General features: G+C 43.7%; 1 protein-coding gene and 1 pseudogene across 2 annotated transcripts in view; one reads left to right on the top strand and one right to left on the bottom strand.

Moving 5' to 3' along the window:
* The window catches only part of LOC131744791 (zinc finger protein 850-like), a 55,008-nt gene extending 40,229 nt beyond the window's left edge, over positions 1-14,779 (top strand). Inside the window, exons 3-5 of one of the 2 annotated variants that reach the window (XM_059044658.2) lie at positions 3,813-3,874; positions 6,068-6,194; positions 12,746-14,779. In XM_059044658.2, the coding sequence (XP_058900641.2) occupies positions 3,813-3,874; positions 6,068-6,194; positions 12,746-14,565 (2,009 nt within the window). In that variant the 3' untranslated portion in view covers positions 14,566-14,779. Of the gene's footprint in view, positions 1-3,812; positions 3,875-6,067; positions 6,231-12,745 lie in introns of both variants that reach the window. The other variant, XM_067019844.1, reaches the window with a different exon arrangement.
* Positions 14,780-15,363: 584 nt separating this feature from the next.
* On the bottom strand, positions 15,364-15,647 carry LOC136793086 (U6 snRNA-associated Sm-like protein LSm3 pseudogene; annotated as a pseudogene).
* Between the last annotated feature and the right edge of the window lie 7,352 nt (positions 15,648-22,999).

Here is a 22,999-nt window from a genome sequence, read left to right as displayed (position 1 = left end):
GCAAATGTGGGGAAATCACACTCAGGCAAGATACGATACCTTATAGTGTCGGAGCTCATTGAGTTGGTTCGCGTGGTGAATCCACGGGGTGAAAATAATGTCAGATGGACAAGACATGTGGATGGCTATGGCTGCATGTTGGGTTTCATAGAAGAGGGACTGAGGGATCTGAGTTTGTTTCCAGCCTTCTCAACCTCTTGGAAGTCAGGGACAACTAAAATTGGGGAATTTGGAGGACTGGGAAAGGTTATGGGCCCTTTTCAGGAATAAAGAGTCTGTTAGCTTGTCATATTAAAGTGGAGACGTGGTACTGAGGAGAGGGGTGAAGATTGGGAACAGCCTTTGAGGAACAGTGGAGAATCTGGCCAGCTGGAGAAGCTACCAGAGGGAAGAGACCATGACTCTGTGTGATAGCTATCAATATGTCTCATGGCTCCAGCTGCCTGCATCAGCCCAGATATGAAAGAAGAGCAAGTTACCTCTTGATGTTTTACAGGACGGTGAGAACAGGAAAACATGAGGGAAAAGACTTTTTCAGTGTCTCACTAATAAACAGGAGGATCAACATATACAGTGAAGGTATAAGGTGTGGGATGAAGAGTATTCATGGGTGTATACACACACACACACACACACACACACACACACACATACACACACACACACACACACATATATAAATATATATATTTTTGTCTGCTCCGGGTCTTATTTGCAGCATGTGGAATCTTCGTTGCGGCATGTGGGATCTTTAGTTGAGGCATGCGGGATTTTTAGTTGTGGCATGTGGGATCTAGTTCCCTGACCAGGGATCGAATCCAGGCCCCCTGCATTGGGAGTGCAGAGTCTTAACCACTGGACCACTAGGGAAGTCCCTTATGGGTATAGTTAACTAGGAAGTGTGACTTTTCAAGTGAGTCTGCAAATAAATTTGAGATATTAGTATTATTCATTATGACTGTCATTGTTACATAACTAATATTAATAAGTAACTTTTGTTGAGCCACACACTGTGATCAAGGTCCTGTGTGGATCATTTCCTGCGTTATCTGCTTACACGGCATAGAATCTATTACGGCTGTCATTTTTCAAGAGTATGCGGAGTGCAGCCAACTGCATATATGTTCACCAGACTCATTTGGTCTTCTCTTGGGCACACAGCTCAACCTCATTTTCCTGCCCATGCACACAGGGGTGGCCAAAAAGACTAGTTCTTGTCAACAGAATGTGATTGGAAGTCAGGTATGTGATAGTGGGTGTGACTTCTCCCTTTCCTCTTGTTTCCTCTTGGTCAGCTGGATGGTGCCAGGAAAGCCTTAAAGCCACATGTTTACAATAGAAGTCATCTTGGTCCCTGAATCACTGTGTGGTGCTGAGTTCACTGCCTATACATAGGAACATATCTATAAATGAGAAAAACTCATCCTGTGCTAAGCCAAGATGAGTTTTGTACATCTGTGAAATCAGCTATATTGAACTTAGGCTAACTTTTTTTTTTTTGCGGTACGCGGGCCTCTCACTCTTGTGGCCTCTCCCGTTGCAGAGCACAGGCTCCGGACGCGCAGGCTCAGCGGCCATGGCTCACGGGCCCAGCCACTCCGCGGCATGTGGGATCTTCCCGGACCGAGGCACGAACCCGTGTCCCCTGCATCGGCAGGCGGATTCTCAACCACTGCACCACCAGGGAAGCCCTAGGCTAACTTTTATCTGAGGTACAAAGATATTATACAACTCTTCCAGGGTCCAGAGCTGGTGGGGACAAACCCATATGATAAGCTTCAGCAGTTGGAAAGCAGAGCTGACTCTTACCTAACGCAAACCTTTCCTTCCCCAGTAGTGGCAAAGTGCGTTGGGGCAGAAGGATAAATGGACTGTAGGCCTCAGGGCTCCATATCCTCCTGGGTCCCTAGGGAGGTTACAAACAAATTTCCAGTGACTGGTAGATGCAGTGGGCCCATCACAGTCTACAGGCTGCAGTGCCTTCCACCTACTTGGCTCTAGTGTGCCCACACTGAGTGGGTACATATAGTTTAATAGACTAACAAGGCACAATAATTGGCTAAATATATATTTTGTTTCCAGATTGCAATAAATCCTCCCTAAATAACGAATACTACAACAAGAAAAGTCAGCACTAACTTATTTATAATTTTATTTATTTATTTTTAAATATTTATTTATTTATTTGGCTGTGCCGGTTCTTAGTTGCTGCACACGGGATCTTTGTTGTGTCGTGCTGACTCTTAGTTGCGGCATGCGAACACTTAGTTGCAGCATGCATGTGGGATCTAGTTCCCTGACCAGGGATGGATCCCGGGTCCCCTGCATTGGGAGTGCAGAGTTAACCACTGGACCACCAGGGAAGTCCCTATAATTTTAAATATTTTGATTTTATGTGCTAAAGTTATTGGATTTATGAAAGAACCCTTACATTTTAAAAACAAATTCTGTAGAGTTTATACATTAAAATACAAGCTGTTGGGGCTTCCCTGGTGGCGCAGTGGTTGAGAGCTGCCTGCCGATGCAGGGGACACGGGTTCATGCCCTGGTCCAGGAGGATCCCACATGCCGCGGAGCGGCTGGGCCCGTGAGCCATGGCCGCTGAGAGTGCGCGTCTGGAGGCTGTGCTCCGCAACGGGAGAGGCCACAACAGTGAGAGGCCCGCGTACCGCAAAAAAAAAAAACACCCAAAAAACAAACAAAAAAACCCCCCAAACAATAAAACAAGCTGTCTAGGATTACAGGTGAAATAATATACTAAGGTGCATGGGGTAGATGAAACAAGACCAACCATGAAATGATAAATAACGATGGAATATGGCAAAACACTGCAGCCATTGTCCCATGTCAAAATGTCATTTGTTTTTTCTCTTTTTGAGACAGATATCAGATTCAGAAAGGAATTGAATACATGTGAGGATATGAAGTAAGATATATTAAGTAGATGAAAGTGTTGCTCAATGAAGTGGACACAGTATTTAACTGTACAGGCAGGAGACATGTTCTCTGTGGGAATCACCGTCAAAGACCCATCTTTGTACTCCTTCCTCAAGGTGGCGCAACATCCTTCTATCTTTCTTATCGCTACACTTTCTGGGGTGTTTATTTTGTCTTTACCAAACATACTCAGACGGAGAGTACACTATTGTTTATTAGCTTCAGTTGCCAGTGGCTCCATTATTTGTCTAAATGACTCTGTAATGGTATGTACATTTGGATTAATGGATTTGAGAGCATCTCGAAAGATACTCTTCGACTCTGGGAACACGCTGAGCTTCACAAGCCTGAAATAACGTCTCCAAACACTTGGGTGATCAGCTACGGATAGTATTTCTCAACCATCTGAGTGCACTCTCTTTAAGAAGAAGCAATGCCGTCCTCCGTCTCTGGACTGTGGTTGGTTTTCCTAGCGGTAAGTCCTCGCGGTGTAGCTTCGCCTTTCCTCCAAGATGTCAGAGTTGTAACATACTGGACCTACGGTTGTGGATTTCAGGGAAATACATTACCCAGACGGCTGTGCGATGGGTGGCTGCGAAGATCAGCCAATTAAGGCAAGAGAAGCCGGGTTTTCCTGGGACGCAATAGCGTCAGGGCGGGACTTCCGGCCGCCTCGTTGTGGACGTCATTTTGAACGTACTCGAGCGTTTTCACAATTCGAAAGCTTCGGTTACCGGTGCTGGGAAGAGGTGACGAGACTGAGAAGGTACCCGCTGCACAGAGGCGGGTCTGAGGCTCGGTGACGCCACCCGAGGGCCCCGCACCAGGCCCAGGAGAGTGATCGCCGTGCCCGCGTCTTGTTTCCTCTCCCGCAGCTCCGGCCCCGCTCCGCCCAGAGAGTCCGATGGCGGCAGCAGCGCCGAGGGACCCGCGTCAGGTAAACGCTCGTCCTCCGGCCACTCTCCGCCCTCACCCCACCAGACACTAAAGCCCCCAGTGCGGGGCGCCTGCTCACGTGCCCGCAGCCCAGGCCCCGGTGTCCAGGACGGTGAGGCGGCCGTGGGTGGGGCCTTGTTTCTTCTGACAGTGTGCTGGCGCGTGGCAGAGGGTCACAGAGGGACCGGCACCGTCACGTGCAGAGGTTTGGAGTTCTGACTGATCAGGGACTGGGGCAATTCTCGATTGTTTCTGCTAGGAACAAGATGCAGCTGCCCAGAGTTAAGCTTGCAGCGTTGCTGCATGAAAAGTTGGCCGTTTATGGGACTTCCCTGGCGGTCCAGTGGTTAGGACTCCGCGCTCTCACTGCCAAGGGCGGGTTTCAATCCCCGGTCGGAGAACTAAGATCCCACAGGCCGCATGGTGTGGCCAAAAAAAAAAAAAAGTTAGCTGTTTATTACACAGGTGATGCAGGGTTGAATCGCAGGTGGGAAGTGATCTCACCCAGACCAAAATAGGCTTCCTCTGGCTGCAAAGAATAGAACAAATTAGGGGGGTAAGAGAGGAGACAGGAAGCACGGACGGATTAATAGCAATAGCCTAGGTGAATGTTGATGGACCAGAGTGACTGTCTTGGATATGCGAGAAGTGATTGAATTCTGGATCAATTTTTTGAGAAGGAACAAACCAAATTGTGGGTGTTGCTGGTGCCGAGAGAAAGGAAGTAGTGAGGGATGACCATAGGGGTATTGGTCCTAGTAGACGAAGGGATGGAAGGCCCATCAACTGGATGGGGACGTTAGCAGCAGGTTAATTTTTCTTGGGAATGTTATAAGTTTGTTTTGGCTCTGTTAAGAGTCTGAGAAGAGTGAGTGTAGGCAACAAGTGGGCAGCTGGACAGGCAGGTCTGGAAAACTGGGGAAGGTGTTCACGAATTGAAACTTTCAAAAGTGATGGCCAGTGTGTGGACCAGGGTGGAGCTGTGGATCACATTTAGGAGGGGAGTACAGGTTATAGGGGCCATGGTATTAGTAGGTCAGAAAGACTGGTGTGTGCTGAGGAGTGGTTCTCTGGCTCAGGGCCTGGTTGGTTTGCTGGGCATTGCAGACCCAAGTGAGGTAGAGAAGCGGCAGTGGGAACGGTATGGGAGAGAGGTTGATCTGGCGGGAGTCCGAGGCTTCCATGGGATGAGTGGACAAGCGACTGCTGAGGAGACTTAGGAGTAGTTGAGACAAGAAGGCAGTGAGACTGGGGCTGTTGCTTATTTAGTATTACTACTATGTGGCTTCTCCATAATTTTATGGTGAGCTTTGACGCGGTCTCGGACATTTGAGGCTTGCTAGAGGATATGGTCCGCGGCAAATGTCGTCGTTTGTGGGTCACTGTGCCTGGCAGGGAGGTTTTTAGGACTGGGTTTTTGTTTTGTTTTGTTTTGTTTTTACAGAGGTTGAGAGAGAGAGGAGTGTTGTGGCTGCTGAAAGGGCAGAACTGGCAGTTAAATAGTTGAAGAGAGTTGAGGCAATATGAAATTCATATGTGGTTCTGGGTGACTAATACTGAAGCAAAGATTAGAGGCAGTAGGGGAGATCTTCTAAGCAGCATTTGTGGCTTACTCTGGTGTTGGATCCATCAGAGGACTGGGGTTGTACCGAATCTTCTTTGAATTTCTTAAGCCCTCTCTGGATGCCAAGTGCCAAATGTGTGAGTATGTTCAGGGAGAATTCTATGGTGTGGTGCAGGGATGTGGAAGTGCAACTGTAGGGTCTGAAATTGTGAGAGAAATGTCATCTACAGAAGGATGTGCACATGGAGAGGAAGTGTGAGCTGATGGCCCCCAGGCCTGGTGTTGAGGATTTACAGGTAAAGCATGAGCTTACATTTGGCTGTGTCTGGATTCCCACAGTTTGAGAGACTCCAGGGGAATTGCTTGGCTGGAGGGACGGGATATTACCGGCCAAGCCTAGAGATTAGATGGCATCTGGGTGCACCCCCGCCCTGCCAGTTACTGCTGAGGGCTGAACACAGTGATAAAATGGGATGATGAAGAGAGAGCAGGCATCAGTGGCACCAGGGCCTGGTATCTCCTCTGAGGTGGGGAGCTCCAGTGGAGGATGGGAATGGCATAGGTGTGGGGGGACATGTGTTGTGATTTCTCGGAGAATGTTCAAGCTTTCATCTGTCCCCTTTGTGACAGGTTGGTGTGACCTTTGAAGATATTGCCGTGTACTTCTCCTGGGAGGAATGGAGGCTCCTTGATGAGGCTCAGATACGCCTGTACCTTGATGTGATGCTCGAGAGCTACGCACTTATATCCTCACTGGGTAAAACCCTCACCCTCCACAGTGACCTGGGCTAGGGTCTGTATTCTGCCTCACCGCCCCCAGAAGGTGCTCTGTCCTGCATGTGGTGTAGGCACTGCTTGCTTCCCCAGTGTTCTGGGTAGTTGTGGTAGTTAGGGCTGGGATGTTTGCACTACCCTCTTTTCTCCCCTACAGCCCTAATACCTGCTGTACCAAACCCTCATAGGGAAGGATTTGAGGTCAGTAGTCTTACAGTAAGGCTAATGGATGCAGCTTGCTTGCCCTTTCCGTGGATGGGTCAGTGTGTCCAGATCCATGCAGTTTCTGTGGCCACTCCTTTATCTGACAATTTCTTGTGCCTGCCTGTTTATGGAATTGCAGCCATTGTCATGGACTACTATTGAACTCTATCCTATGTAGTTCTTTTTGTGATGTTTAGACCTCTTCTATCCATTTCATCCTGCCCCAACTTTATTGAGGTATAATTGACAAAATTTCTGTATTTAATATATATAACGTGATGATTTGATATACATATATATTATATATATATATATATTTTTTTTTTTTTTTTTTTTTTTTTTTTTTTGCGGTTCGCGGGCCTCTCACTGTCGTGGCCTCTCCCGTTGCGGAGCACAGGCTCCGGACGCGCAGGCGCAGCGGCCACGGCTCACGGGCCCAGCCGCTCCGCGGCACGTGGGATCTTCCCGGACCGGGGCACGAACCCGCGTCCCCTGCATCAGCAGGCGGACTCTCAACCGCTGCGCCACCAGGGAAGCCCCATATATATTATAAAATAATTACCATTGTGAAGTTATTTAACACACCTGTCACCTGACATAATTACTTTTCTATGTGGACGTGTGTGAGAACACCTAGGATCTACTCTTTTAGCAGTTTCAAGTGTACAATACAGTGTTAATAAATAACTATAGTGGACTTCCTTGGTGGCACAGTGGTTAAGAAAACGCCTAACAATGCAGGGGACCTGGGTTCGAGCCCTGGTCCAGGAAGATCCCATATGCCATGGAGAACTAAGCCTGTGTGCCACAACTACTGAGCCTGCACTCTAGAGCCTGCAAGCCATGACCACTGAGTCCATGTGCTGCAACTACTGAAGCCTGTGCTCCACAACAAGAGAAGCCACTGCAATGAGAAGCCCACGCACTGCGTGAAGGGTAGCTCCTGCTTGTCGTAACTAAATCCCACACGCAGCAAGAAGACTCAATGCAGCCAAAATAAATAAATAAATAAATAAATTTAGAAGAAAATTAAAAAATGAATAAATAACTATAGTCACTATGCTACACATTCGATCCTTAGAACTTATTCATCTTATAACTGAAAGTGTTTTTGACCAACATCTCCCCATTTCTTTAACCCTCAATATCTGGCATTCTGCTTTATGTTTCTCGAAGTTTTACTTTTTTTAAGACTCTATATATAAGTAATTACAGTATTTGTCTTTCTCTCTGTGGCTTATTTCACTTAGCATAATGTCCTTTAGGTTCATCCTTGTTGCAAGTGGCAGTTTTTCCTTTTTCATGGCTGAGTATTTCTGCACACATATGCATGGGAAAGCTGGTGCATGTATGTATGTGTATATCATATTTTCTGTATCATTTCATCCCCTGATGAATATATATATATATATATATGTATATATATATATATACATATATATATATACATATATATATACACACACATATACACATATGCCCGTGCATGTATTTCATGGAGATACTGGTTTTGTTCCTTTTGGCCATCTGTATGTCTTTTGGAAAGATGTCTGTTCAGCTCCTCTGCCCATTTTTTAATTGGGTCGTTTTGGTTTTGTTATTGTTGTTGAGTTGTGTGAGTTCTTTATATATTTTGGATAGTAACCCATTATTAGATATATCACTTGCAGATATCTTCTCCCATTCAATAGGATGTCTTTTTTTGGGTGGGGGGTGGGGGTGGTGGTTTGCTGCATGGCATGCAGGATCTTAGTTCCCCAACAAAGGATCGAACCCATGCCCCTTGCAGTGGAAAGGCAGTCTTAACCACTGGACCACCAGGGAAGTCCCAGGATGTCTTTTCATTTTATTGGTGGTTTCCTTTGCTGTGCAGAAGCTTTTTGGTTTGATGTAATCCCATTTGTTTATTTTTTCCTTTGTTTCCCTTCCCTGAAGAGACATATCTAGAAAGTTATTGATTGGTAAGACCGATGTCGAAGAGTATGCTGCCTGTGTTTTCTTCTGGGAGTTTTATGGTTTCATATATTACATTCAAGTCTTTAATTCTTTTTGAGTTGACTTCTGTGTATGATGTGAGATAGAGGTCTAGTTTAATTTCTTTGCATGTGACTGTCCAGTTTTCCCAACACCATTAATTGACCTTTCTCCATTGTATGGTTTTTGCTCCGTTATCAATCTTAATTGTCCACATATCTGTGGGTTTATTTTTGGGTTCCCAATTCTGTTTCTTTTGATCCATGTATGTTTTCTGCCAATACCATGCTGTTTTGATTACTATGGCTTTGTAATATAGTTTGAAATCAGGTTGTGAAACCTATAGCTTTGTTTTTGTTGTTGTTTGGGGGTTTTTTTGTTTGTTTTGTTTGTTTTTTGGTGTTTGTTTATTTCTTTGTTTGGGCCATGTAATGTGACATGTTGGATCTTGGTTCCTGGACCAGGGATTGAACCCAGGCCACTGCTGTGAAAGCGCTGAGTCCTAACCACTGGATTGCAGGGAATTCCCCTAGCTTTGTGTTTTGTGTTTTTTTTTTTAATCTCAGGTTGCTTTGGCTATTTGTGATCTTTTGTGGTTTTATGTAAATTGTAGAATTTTTTGTTTTATTTCTGTGAAAAATGTCATTGGGATTTCAGTAGGGATTGCATTCAATCTGTAGATTTCTTTAGGTAATATGGACATTTTATTTTATTTATTTTTATAAATTTATTTTTTATGGGATTTCAATAGGGATTGCTTTCAATCTGTAAACTGCTTTAGGTAATATGGACATTTTATTTTATTTAGTGTTTTTTTTTTTTTTTTTCTATTTTAGCTCTGTTGGGTCTTCACTGCACATGGGCTTTCTCTAGTTGTGGCAAGCGGGGGCTACTCTTCATTTCAGTGCACAGGCTTCTCATTGCAGTGGCTTCTCTTGCTGCAGATCGTGGGCTCTAGGCATGTGGGCTTCAGTAGTTGTGGCATGTGGGCTCAGTAGTTGTGGCTCACAAGCTCTAGAGCACGGGCTCAGTAGTTGCGGTGCATGGGCTTAGTTGCTCCACAGCATGTGGGATCTTCCCAGACCAGGGATCGAACCCGTGTTCCCTGCACTGGCAGACGGATTCTCAATCACTGTGCCACCAGGGAAGCCCCTATTTAGTTTTTATAAATGGATTTTTTATTTATTATTATTATTATTATTTTGGCTGCGTTGGGTCTTCTTGCTGCGCACGGGCTTTCCCTACTTGCGGTGATTGGGACTACTCTTCACTGCACTGCATGGGCTTCTTATTGTAGTGGCGTCTCTTGTTGCGGAGCACAGGCTCTAGGTGTGTGGGCTTCAGTAGTTGTGTGCAGGCTCAGTAGTTGTGGCTCGTGAGCTCTAGAGCACAGGCTCAGTAGCTGTGGCACACTGGCTTAGTTGCTCCGCAGCATGTGGGATCTTCCCACACCAGGGCTCGAACTCATGTCCCCTGCATTCATTGGCAGGCGGAGTCTTAACCACTGCGCCACCAGGGAAGTCCCAATATGGACTTTTTTAAGAGTAGATTTATTTATTTATTTAGGCTGCGCCGGGTCTTAGTTGTAGCATGCATGTGGGATGTAGTTCCCTGACCAGGGATCGAACCCAGGCCCCCTGCATTGGGAGCTCGGAGTCTTACCCACTGGACTCCCAGGGAAGTCCCTAATATGGACCTTTTAACAATGTTAATTCATAAGATCAATGAGCATGGAATATCTTTCCATTTGTTTGAAAAGATTTCTTTTTCAGTCTTTCAATAATGTCTTATAGTTTTCATTGTACGGGTCTTCATCTGTAGTTAAGTTTATACCTATGTATTTTATCCTTTTTGCTGCCATTTAAAAGAGATTGTTTTCTTAATTCCTTTTTTTTGCTAGCTCATTGCTCGAGTTTAGACATTCAGCTGAGTTTTGTATGTTGATTTTGTACTCTGCAACTTTATTTGTTGATTATTTCTACTAGTTTTTTGGTGGAGTCTTTAGAGTTTTCTATGTGTAAAATTATGTTACCTGCAAATAGTGAAAATTTTACATCTTCCTTTACACTTTAGATGCCTTTTGTTTTTCTTGCCTTACTGCTCTGGCTAGGACTTCCAATACTATGTTGAAGAAGAGTGGAGATAGTGGACATCCTTTTTTTGTTCCTGATTTTAAAGGGATAGCTTTTGACTTTTCACAATTGAGTTTGATGTCAGCTGAGGGGTTTTTCATATATGGACTTTATTATGTTGAGGTATGTTCTTTCTTTACCCACTTCTTTCAGAGTTTTTAATCATAAATGGGTGATGAATCTTGCCAGATACATTTTCTGTATCTATTGAGATGATCATATGGTTTTAATCCTTCATTTTTTGAATGTGATGTTGAATGTGATCACATTTGTTAATGTGATTTATCACATTGATTGATTGGTAGATGTTGAAACATCCTTGCATCCCTGGAATAATCATGGTCTGAGATCCTTTTACTGTTGTGTTTAGTTTGCTAATACTTTGTTCAGTATTTTTGCATCTGTGTTCATCAGAGATGTTGTCCTTTAATTTTCTTTTTTTGTGTTGTCTTCGTCTGTTTTTGGTATCAGGTGATGTTAGCCTAGTAAAATGAGTTAGGAAGCATTCCTTTTTCTTCAGTATTTTGGAAGAGTTTGAAAAGAATAGGTATTTAATCTTCTTTGAGTGTTTGGTAGATGTCAACTGTGAAGCCAAGATTTTTATTTTTCTATAAATGCCTACATTAGGCATTTATTTATCTAAATTTCCCTCTTTGAACTGCTTTTGCTGTGTCCCATAAGTTTTGGTACTTTGTGTTTCTGTTTTCATTTGTCTTAAGGTGTTTTTGGGTTTCTTCTGAGACCTATTGTTTTTTCATGATTGTGTTGTTTAATTTACACATATTTGTGAATTTCCCCACTTTCCTCGTGTTACTGATTTCTTGTTTCATACCATTATGGTCAGCAAAGATACCTTGTATTATTTTGATCTCCTTAAATTTGTTAGATCTGGTTTTATAACCTATAACATATTATCTGCTCTAGGGAATGTTCTTTTGTTGTTCTTTGTTTGGGTTTTTTAAATTTTTATTTTTTAGGGAGTGTTCTATATGCACTTGAGGAGAATGTGTATTCTGCTGCATTTGGATGCTATGTTTTGTATATGTCCATTTAATCTAAAGTATAGTTCCAGTCCAAAGTTTTCGTGTTGAATTTCTGTCTGGATGATCTACCTGTTGTTGAAAGGAGAATATTGAAGTCCCTTGTTATTGTGTTCCTGTTTATTTCTGCCTTCAGATTGGTTAATATTTGATTCATATATTTTTGTGCTCCAATGTTAGGTGCATATACACTTACCATTGTTATAGTCTCTTGATGAATTAACTCCTTTATCATTATATCACAAACCTCTTTGTCTGTTGTGGCAGATTTTCACTTAATGTTCATTTTGTCTGATATAAGTACAGCTACTCCTGCTGGCTTTTGGTTTTCCATTTGCATGAAATGTCTTTATGTTGCCTTCACTTTCAGCCTATGTGTGTCCTTAATGCTGAAGTGAGTCTCTTTGTGGCAACGTATGATTGGATCTAGTTCTTTTATCGATTTGGCTGCTGGGGCTTTTTTGTTTTGTTTTTTGTTTTTGGCCACGCCACATGGCATGTGGAATCTTAGTTCCCCGACCAGGGATCAAACCCATGCCCCTTGCGGTGGAAGCGTGGAGTCTTAACAACTGGACCACTAGGGAAGTCCTTGCTGCTGTTTTCTTTTTGTTTTTAAATTTATTTATTTATTTATGGCTGCATTGGGTCTTCGTTGCTGCACGTGGACTTTCTCTAATTGTGGCGAGCGGGTGCTACTGTATGTTGTGGTGCACGGGCTTCTCATTGCAGTGGCTTCTCTTATTGCAGAGCATGGGCTGTAGGTTCTCGGGCTTCAGTAGTTGCAGCATGTGGGCTCAGTAGTTGTGGCATGCAGGCTCAGTAGTTGTGGCATGCAGGCTCAGTAGTTGTGGCACACGGGCTCAGTGGTTATGGCTCACGGGCTCTAGAGCGCGGCCTCAGTAGTTGTGGCACATGGGCTTAGTTGCTCTGCGGCATGTGCGATCTTCCTGGACCAGGGCTTGAACCCCTGTCCCCTGCATTGGCAGGCGGATTCTTAACCACTGCACCACCAAGGAAGTCCCCTTGCTGCTGTTTTTGAATTGTAGAATTTTGTAAGGACTTACAGTTGCCATCTTGTTAATTGTTTTTTGTCTGTTTTGTAGTTGAGACAAATGCACATCTGTGATGAGCTTGACCCTTCCCTATAGTCAACATGCACTTGACCAGCATTTCTTTCTGTTCAGGTTGCTGCTGTGGCACAGAGGATGCAGAGGCAACTTTTGAACAGATCGCTTCTCTAGGAGTGTCACAGGCTAGGACTCCCAAGGCAGCTTTGTCTTCCCAGAAGACGCACCCCTGTGAGATGTGTGGTCCAGTCTTGAGAAATGTTTTCCACTTGGCTGAGGATCAGGAGACACAACACAGCCAGAAACTGTTGAGGTGTGGGGCATGCGTGAAACTATTTTATTTTAGTGCAAACTTTAAACAGCACCAGGAGCAGCACATGGGAGAGAAAACTCTCAGAAGCAGTGTGGATGAGGCCTTGTTTGTGAAGAGCTGCAGGTTCCATGTGTCACAGAAACCATTTACCTGTAGGGAGTTTGAAAAGGACTTCCTGACCATTGTGGGACATCTGCAGGAACAGGCCACTTGTACTGTTGACAAGCCAAACACAGTCACCCAGTGCGGGTCAACTTCACAAGGCAGGAGAAGTCATCACACCTGGGGAGAATGCAAGAAAGCCCTCAGCCCCAAACACACACTTGTTCAGGACCAGGGGGTCCACACTGGAAGACCTTGTTTTGTGTGCAGTGAATGTGGGAAAACATTCAGGTACAAATCCTCATTTGTTGTACACCGGAGAGTCCACGCTGGAGAAAGGCTTCATGTGTGTGGTGAATCTGGAAAATCCTTCAGGCAAAGCTCAACCGTCAGTCAACATCAAAGCATTCATACTGGGGCAAGGCAGTACAAGTGCAGTAAATGTGGGAAGTCCTTACCCTACAAATCTGTCCTCATTTCTCCCCACACTTGGCGCAATGGAGAAAACAGTTACGTGTGCAGTGAATGTTCAAAATCTTTTACCTCTAGCTCAGCCCTCACTTATCATCAGAGATCTCACACAGGAGAAAGGCCTTATGAGTGTCGTGACTGTGGGAAATCTTTTATCTCTAGGCCTGCCCTCAGATACCATCAGAGATCTCACACAGGAGAAAGGCCTTATGAGTGCAGTGAATGTGGGAAGTCTTTTACCACTAGCTCTAACCTTCATTATCATCAAAGAGTTCACACTGGAGAAAGGCCTTATGAGTGCAGTGAATGTGGGAAATCTTTTAACAATAGGTGGGTTCTCATTCAACACCAGAGAGTTCACACAGGAGAAAGGCCTTATGAATGTCGTGAGTGTGGCAAGTTGTTTAAATATGGATCCCAATTGAATCAGCACCAGAAAGCTCACACTGGTGAAAAGCCTTTTAAGTGCACTGAATGTGGGAAATCTTTTAATAATAGGTGGACACTCATTCAACACTGGAGAGTTCACACAGGAGAAAGACCTTTCGAGTGCAGTGAATGTGGGAAATCCTTTAATCGGAGAAATAACCTCATTTTACACCAGAGAATTCATACAGGAGAAAGGCCTTATGTGTGCAATGAATGTGGGAAATCTTTTACCTTCAGCTCCAGCCTTCGTTACCATCAGAGAGCTCACACTGGAGAAAGACCTTATGAGTGCAGTGAATGTGGGAAATCTTTTATCTCTAGGTCTGACCTCCATTATCATCAGAGAGTTCATTCTGGAGAAAGACCTTATGAGTGTAGCGAATGTGGGAAATCCTTTATCCAAAGAAATAACCTCATAATACACCAGAGAATTCACACAGGAGAAAGGCCTTATGAGTGCAGTGAATGTGGTAAATCTTTTACCTGTAGTTCCACTCTCCATTATCATCAGAGGGTTCACACTGGAGAAAGGCCTTATGTGTGCAATGCATGCGGGAAATCTTTTATTACCACGTCCAAACTGCGTTGTCATCAGAGAGGTCACAGTGGAGAAAGGCCTTAAGAGTGCAGTGAATGTGGGAAACCTTTTACAGTAAGTCTTATACAAACTAACAAGTTCTGTTCCAAGAGTGAGTTTGTAAGTCCAATTTGTTCTTAAGTTCAGCAGAGTTAGCCTAGGTACCCAACTAACAATGGGCTATATAGTACTGTACTGTAATAGGTTTATAATACTTTTCACACAAATAATACATAAAAAATAAACACATAAAATAAAACATTTTTAATCATACTTTGCAGTACCTTGAAAAGTACAGTAGAATCAGGTACATCACCATTGCTTTTTTTTTTTTTTTTTTTTAAATCAGAAAAGGAAACAGGGCTTCCCTGGTGGCACAGTGGTTGAGAGTCCGCCTGCCGATGCAGGGGACACGGGTTTGTGCCCCGGTCTGGGAAGATCCCACTTGCCGCGGAGCCACTGGGCCCGTGAGCCATGGCCGCTGAGCCTGCACGTCCGGAGCCTGAACTCTGCAACAGGAGAGGCAACAGTGGTGGGAGGCCCGTGTACCACACACACAAAAAAACACCCAGAAATTGTCTGAAAAAACAGTGGGGCAAATGAACTCCTGAAAAAGTTCTGCATCTTGGTGATCACATTTATTGGAAGGGTTGGAGAAAATTAAACTGCCATTTAGCCTAAGAATTTGTGAGTTATCTGCAAGTCAACTTATTTCAGGAGTAGAAGAATTCTTGTTTTTTTCTTAATATCAAACTGTACACCAGTTTCTCTTTTGAATATCTTGTACATTTAAAGAGGCAATCATACAAAATCTCATTTTCCACACAGGACAAATTCTTTGTTTCAGCCAACTCTCAATGGTGGGGCAACTAGGACAACACCATCTCCCCGGAAAAAGAGCATTGGAATATTCCATTTTGTTGATTTATATATTTCTTCATATGTTTCTTCATCAGTTTCTATAGTTGTCATAGTTTCTTCCACATCTCCCAATATCATATTTAAATGTAACCTGCCTCGAAGCTCTGTGTTGTTTCTCATTTTTACTCCTCCAGGCTGAGCCTGATGAGATCCAGGGACTCTTCTACAGTGTTCGTAGTTTGTTGCTGGTCCACATCGTCCAACATCTTTCACATCACCTCTGCTTTTATGCTTGTTTCTGGACACTCTGGGCTTGAAATAAAGATACTGTACTACTCTATACAGTACTGTACAGTAAGTACGCAAAAGCTCAAGCACTTGTGGAGGATACACACATGTTAAAATGTACGCCAGACACATGAACTAACTCGTGATTGGACATGAGAACGCATGTTCGCATTTTGAAAGCTCACTACTTGAAGGTTCGTATGTAGGGGACTTACTGTATAGAAAAATGTAACCTCTTTCAACACCAGAGAGTTCACACTACACAATGGCATAGATGTGCAGCAAATGTGCAGTTTCAGTGTTCAGTATAAGGGCACTTGAAACTATCTGAGGAGCCATCTGTCTGAATTAACTCTCATACATCTGAGCATGCACAGTGGGGAGAATCCCCAGTTATGTGGGAAGGCCATTTTATCTCTACTGGCTGGCAGGCCCACACAGTGTGCATCAGTCACCAACCTGGTGTGCTCAGGGAAGCTGACTCTGTCCCCCCGCTGTGTTGGCCAAATTAGGAGTTGCCTGAGCCCTAGGGGATATTTCCCTCCTCTGATTACCTTGAGCATGGACCTGACCCAATGTTCCATAGAACATCATTTGAGTTTGCTGGCAGCATTCCAACAAAGACTACAATTTTCAGGGACATGCTGGTGTCACATGATACTTGTGATGTGTCTTTACAGCTTGCAACTCATGGACTCTAGAACTCTCGGCCACACATTGCCTTGGCTTGAATAATAACTAAGGCCTTGAAGTCCTCATTAATTTGAGGAGTTCTGTTCCTGTGTAGGGTAGTTTATAAACTAGTACAAATTTGTGCTCTACAGGCATGAAGGGGAGAAGAAGTTTTTATGGGTCTCACACGCTGTGCCCGAGGAGGGACAGCATGATGGCAGAAAACAACTTGACAATTTTGACCAAATTTGCATTGCTGCATAGAGCCTCCTAGGAAAGACTGCAGGGCTTTCCCTTCCTCATTTGAGGCCTGTATCCTATGTTTTTTATGAGTCTTGGATGACTCTATGGAGGGGGACGTGTGAGAATCTTAAGAGTGCTTATGAGAGCCGCATGATTTTTTTCTTACTCAAGGTAGATATCACAGGGTATCCCAGCACTGTTGAGGGGATATTTTCTCCAGGTCTACAAAGACCCACATTCCCTGATGGCCACAAGTCACTGGACTAGTCTCACTGGTTTTAAGACTGTTGGTTCCAAGGGAAACCATAATAGGTATGGAAATTCTAGTAGGTAGTGGAGCAGACTGCAGCCAGCTAGATGAAATGTTCGTCTTCTAAAAGTGTAGCCAGAAATGTTTCTGTGACTGCAGGATCTGTGTGTACACAAATCTCGGGACCTCTAGGCATGCTTATCTTGTGCAGCTGAGGACATTGTCAGAGAAATTAGTCCGGTTTTGTGGATTGCTGTAGCCTCTCAGTGATGTTCGCCTCAAGGCCCTTACTGCGCAGGGAAGGAAAAAGAGAAAAGGGGATTCATATCCTGAGGATGTGGCTCTCTTGACCCATGCAGCACTCCTCTTGACTTGGGTGGAGACGTTCATTGCTCCCTATATTTGCTGCTACTGAGACAAGACTGACCTTCCAGAGGGCATGAGGAGAGCGATGCTGGAGTCAATACAGGGTTGCCCAACCTATTTTCCATAAAGAGTGGGACATAGGTTTTTTTCTTCTTTTTTATCTTGAGCTAATTTTTAAAGCCTTATGAAGATATAATTTACATGTCCTCAGCAACTTATATTTAAAGTGCACAGTTTGATAAGTTTTGACATAGGTATGAACCTCTGAAAACATCATCCTAGTCCCAATAATGACCATATCTGTCATTTACTTCATGTCTTTTTATACTCTCTTCTTACCTCTCCAGCTTCTCCAGGTAACCATTGGTTTACTTTCCCTTACAATAGATAACCTTTGCATCTTTTTGTATTTATATGCTTGGAATAATAAGCTCTTTATTTTTTCCTGATTTCCTTCATGTTTTGTAATTACTTTGAGATATGGTTAGCTCACCTCTTTTTTTTCTGAGTAATATTATCCTTGGATATACCACTGTTGATTTCCTTATCCATCTCTTTATGGGTCTTTAGGTTATTTCTAGGTTGTGACTATTGGAAATAAACCTGTTACAGACATTTGTGTCAGTTTATATGGATGTATGTTTCTTTTTCTTTCTTTTTTTTTTTTTTTTTTTTTTTTCGGTACGTGGGCCTCTCACTGTTGTGGCCTTTCTCGTTGCGGAGCACAGGCTCCAGACGTGCAGGCTCAGCGGCCATGGCTCACAGGCCCAGCCGCTCCGCTGCATGTGGGATCTTCCCGGACCGGGGCACGAACCCGCGTCCTCTGCATTGGCAGGCGGACTCAACCATTGCGCCACCAGGGAAGCCCCAGGATGTATGTTTCTTTGATCTTGTGTCAGGAGTGTCTGAGTCACAGGGTAGATCTAAACTGACTGTACTTTTTTTTGCATATTAACCAGTAGTATGTTAGAGAGTTCCATTTCTTTCATATCCCTGCCTCTGCTTGATATGGTTAATCTTTTATGTCAGCCCTTTTCATAAGTGTATAGTGCTATCTCAATGTGGTTTTAATTTCATTTTTCTCATTCATGATTTTGAGCATTTTGCAGGTCTTTTGTTTGCCACCTGTATGTATGTGTGTATATATATATATATATATTTACAAATATATATGTATATGTATATTTGTGTGTGTGTGCATGCGTGATGTTTCAGTTCTTGTTATTTGCTTATTTTTTTAAATATGCATTATGGCTGTTTCCCGTTTCATTTACAAATAAGACATCGAAACAACAAAGACATATGTGGAATTTTACTCATTCTTAAATGAAGTGAGCAACATTTGCCATACAGAATAATTGTTTTTAATACAGGTAGGATATACCTGTATTAAGTTATGATTTTTCCTCAAATTTTCTATGTCATGCAAGATGTCATGACCACAAATCCCACACATTTTTAAGATCAGTATGTATTAGTAACATAAACTCCATCACTTAAGTCCAGGCATTCAGTAATACATTAAATGTAGTCCTGCTTTGTAGTGTTTCCCAATTTCTGAAGTGTAAATTCTCCCACCACTCATTTGGAATGTGATCAGAGAAGGAACTAAAAAATTCTACTCAAGGTCCTCCAGTTTGTTTGATGGAAAACTAAACTTAGCATGTGCAGGAGGAGACTTTACAAGGCCGGGCAGACAACAGCTGCGGGGGCTGCGGGCTAGTTGGAGGTTCAGACGCCTCAGAGACATAATTCTGACCGGCCAGGGAGGAGGTATGTCCCTGAACACCCTGAGGGGTCAGCGGAAACCCTAGTTGGCCTCACCTTGTTAGTGACAAGGTATCAGAGCAGTCACACTATCCTGAGTTGCCTCCTCTGACCCCACCAGTTACCTTGCAAGGGATTCTCACCCTCTGAACTCTCCAAAGTTCTTTTCATCTCTACCTTTCTGTAATTGTTGACTGTTTATTTCCAACTGTGTTTACATTCTATGGATCTTACCACCTACTTGGATACTATTTCAGACACCTGCACCCCAGGACCACATTCTAGATGCAGGGCCACTGCCTACCTTCACGGCTGAGGCAGTGTATCATAAGTACTGGGGCTGGGAGTGTGCAGGGCGGGGGTCTGGAGCACACTTTCTCTGCTCTACACCTTAAGAAGGACCTGGTTACATCTTTTCCTCCAAGATGCACATGTGTCAAGTCAGCGGGTACACCTGTGATCTGAGGTTGCATCTCTAAAGAGAGGGAGGAGGAGTACAGGTGTGGTGGTGATGGAGGACTACAGCAGGGAGAGCCAGAACCACAATGCTGGGTGGGAAGGCTGGGACAGTGCGGGGACCGAAGGAGACACCTTGCATTTGCCCCATGTGGAGACTCAGGAAGGACCCACTGGGCTGAATCCCTGCTTCTCCCTCTAGAAGCTAATCACCTAAGGCTGTGTCCTACCCAGAGTTCTGGTAGATCTGCCCCTGGAGTCCACTGAGGGATGCAGCACAGTTCATGGGGATCCACAGGCTCCTCACCCTGCCCAGGAGCACCCCACCGTCCACCGCTCAGGCATCTGGTAGGGACACTCAGCCGTCCATGTCCACAGCTTGGGCACACCCTGGTGACAGCATGCAAAAGTTGGGATTCTGACTCTGAGGTCGAAAAGCAGGACTCAGTCTTTGAGTCAAAAAATCTCATATTTGGGGACTTCCCTGATGGTGCAGTGGTTAAGAATCCACCTGCCAATGCAGGGGACACGGGTTTGAGCCCTAGTCTGGGAAGATACCATAGCTGCGGAGCAATTAAGTCTGTTGAGAAACTAAGCCCACCTGAGCCTGCGCTCTAGAGCCTGCAAGCCACAACTACTGAGGCTGCGTGCCACAACTACTGAAGCCTGCACACCTAGAGCCTGTGCTCCGTGAGACGCCACCGTAATGAAAAGCCCGTGTACCACAACGAAGAGGAGCCCCCGCTCGCCGCAACTAGAGAAAGCCCATATGCAGCAATGAAGACAACGTAGCCGTAAATAAATAAATAAATTTATTTTAAAATCTCATATTTGGTCTCTGGAGCCAACTAGGGACTCACACTCACACTTGACTGGATTATCCAAGATATATTGTTAGGGGAGAAATTAATGTCAGACAAGGAACCACAGAACCCGGAAGTTCAGAGAACACTAAGGAGGATAAATGCTAAAATTTTACGTGTGATATCATTTTCAAATTATAGAAAATCAAAGATAAATCCTGAAAGAAGTCAGGGCAGGGGGAGGAGGGAGATCCCTTACCTATAGCAGAACAAAGATAAGAATTAGATTCATCTTCTTAGAAACTGTGCAGGCAACAAGAGATTGAAGTGAAATAATTGAAGTATTGAAAAAGAAAAAAAACATCAACCTAGAATTTTGTTCCTGGCAAAATTATCCTTTGATAGTGCAGGGTAAACAAAGCCTTCCTCAAATAAACAAAAATGGGGAATTTGTTGCCATCAAATCTGCAACCTTAGTCCATTCTGGTTATTATAATGAAATACCACAAACTGGGTAGTTTATTTAAAAAATAAATAAATAAACATTTATTTCTCACACTTTTGGAGGCTTGGAAAGTCCAAGATCAAGGTGACAGCATGGGTAATTCTGTGCTGAGGTCCTGGTTCATAGCTGGCACCTCCTTGCTGTGTGCTCACATGGTAGCAGGAGCTAGGGATCTCTCTGTAGCCTCTTTTATAAAGGCACCATTCATGAGGATTCCACCCCCAGGAAACGCCTCTTAAAGCCCCTAACTCCTTATTTATTTATTTATTTGGCTGCGTCGGGTCTTAGTTGCAGCACGTGGGATCTTTGTTGAGACATGCAGGGTCTTTCGTTGCAGTGCAGAGGCTCTTCGTTGCAGGGGGCTTCTCTCTAGTTGTGGCACAGCATGCTCCAGAGTGCATGGGCTCTGTAGTTTGTGGCACGTGGGCTCTCTCGTTGAGGCACCCGAGCTCAGTAGCTGTGACACGTGGGCTTAGTTGCCTCGCGGCATGTGGGATCTTAGTTCCCCGACCAGGGATGGAACCCACGTCCGCTGCATTGGAAGGCAGATTCTTTACTACTGGACCACCAGGGAAGTCCCTCAAAGTCTCTAACTGCTAATACTATCATCTTTGGTAGCTAGGATTTCAACATAGGAAGTTTAGGGGACATAAATATTTAGACCATATCACTTACATTGGAGGAAATGTTAAAAGAACTTCAGAGACAAGGTGAATTATAGAGGTCAGAAAATTAGACCTACATAAAAGAAGAACATCAAAGAAGTAATAAGGTAAAATAAAAGGTTGCTTTTTTTTAAGCAGAAGGAATTTTTAAAAATTAATTAATTTATTTATTTTTGCCTCCATTAGGTCTTCATTGCTGTGTGCGGGCTTTCTCTAGTTGTGGCGAGCGGGGGCTACTCTTTGTTGCAGTGCACAGGCATCTCATTGTGGTGGCTTTTCTCGTTGCGGAGCACGGGCTCCAGGGTGCGTGGGCTTCAGTAGTTGTGGCCTGCAGCCTTCAGAGCGCAGGCTCAGTAGTTGTGTTGCATGGGCTTAGTTGCTCCGTGGCATGTGGGATCTTTCCGGACCACGGATCTAACCCACGTCCCCTGCATTGGCACGCGGATTCCTAACCACTGCGCCACCAGGGAAACCCCAAATGTTACTTTTCTTAATTGATCCCCATCTTAATTGATGCACATCCTGTGTGTGTGTGTGTGTGTGTGTGTGTGTGTGTGTGTGTATTTATATGTGAAATGAATGACATCAATGATACGAAGTATTGGAAGAATTTGGAATATTTTATTATAAGGTACTATCTGTGAAGTGATACAGTGTTATTTGTAAGTGGACTTGGATTAGTTGTCAATGTTGATTGGAAACTAGAGCAAGCACTAAAAAAAGTTGAAAAAGAAGTGTAACTGATATGGTAAGAAACAAGAGAAAATATAATCTTATAAAAAACTCAATTTAAACCACAAAAAGCAGGAAGAGAGTGGAGTACAAAATTTGGAACAAAGAACGAGGGTAACAAATAAAAGTTTATAACAAGGGACTTCCCTGGTGGCACAGTGGTTAAGAATCTGCCTGCTAATACAGTGGACATGGGTTTGATTCCTGGTCCAGTAAGATCCCACATGCTGTGGAGCAACTAAGCCCGCGCACAGCAACGAAGACCCAACGCAGCAATAAATAAATAAATAAATAAGAATTTTTAAAAAGAAATAACAAATATGGTAAATATTAATCCAACTGCATCAATAATCACTTTGATGGGAATGGTCTAAATGCACTAATTAAAAGATTTTCAGGGTGGATCAAAAGCAAGATCAAACTATATGTTGTCTACAGAAACTGTGCAATAATACATCTGTACTGTTTTCAGGTTCTGCATTTGTTGCAGGGGCAATAAGAAATGAATAGAGGGATAGGCATGCGAAGAAATGAAATAACTGAGAAAGACAAAGTTAGAGCAAGTTGGGGAGTGCTCACTTTGTGAAGGTTGTGTGTGTGTGTGAGGTGGTGGCATCAGTGTGGTTAAACTAAACTGTTTTATCTGTTGTGGCTTCATTGTTTAACAGTATTTATTAGCTGTCATTGGGCAAAGGTATAATTTTATATTGATGTTTCATCATAAAATTATTCAGGTGTGACTGAGTTAGACTACTGGGGGCAAATGTTAGTTGGTGATCCATTTAGCTAATTGGAAAGTATTAAAGTCTTTGTGGTTTACCAAAACACACCCTTGACCTGATTATAAAGATTCTGTAAATGGAGGCATGGG

This window comes from Kogia breviceps, chromosome 18 (genome assembly GCF_026419965.1).
Source record: "Kogia breviceps isolate mKogBre1 chromosome 18, mKogBre1 haplotype 1, whole genome shotgun sequence".
Taxonomy (NCBI): domain Eukaryota; kingdom Metazoa; phylum Chordata; class Mammalia; order Artiodactyla; family Physeteridae; genus Kogia; species Kogia breviceps.
Note: the sequence above shows the minus strand (reverse complement) of the source record. Positions and strands in the feature narration are given on the sequence as shown.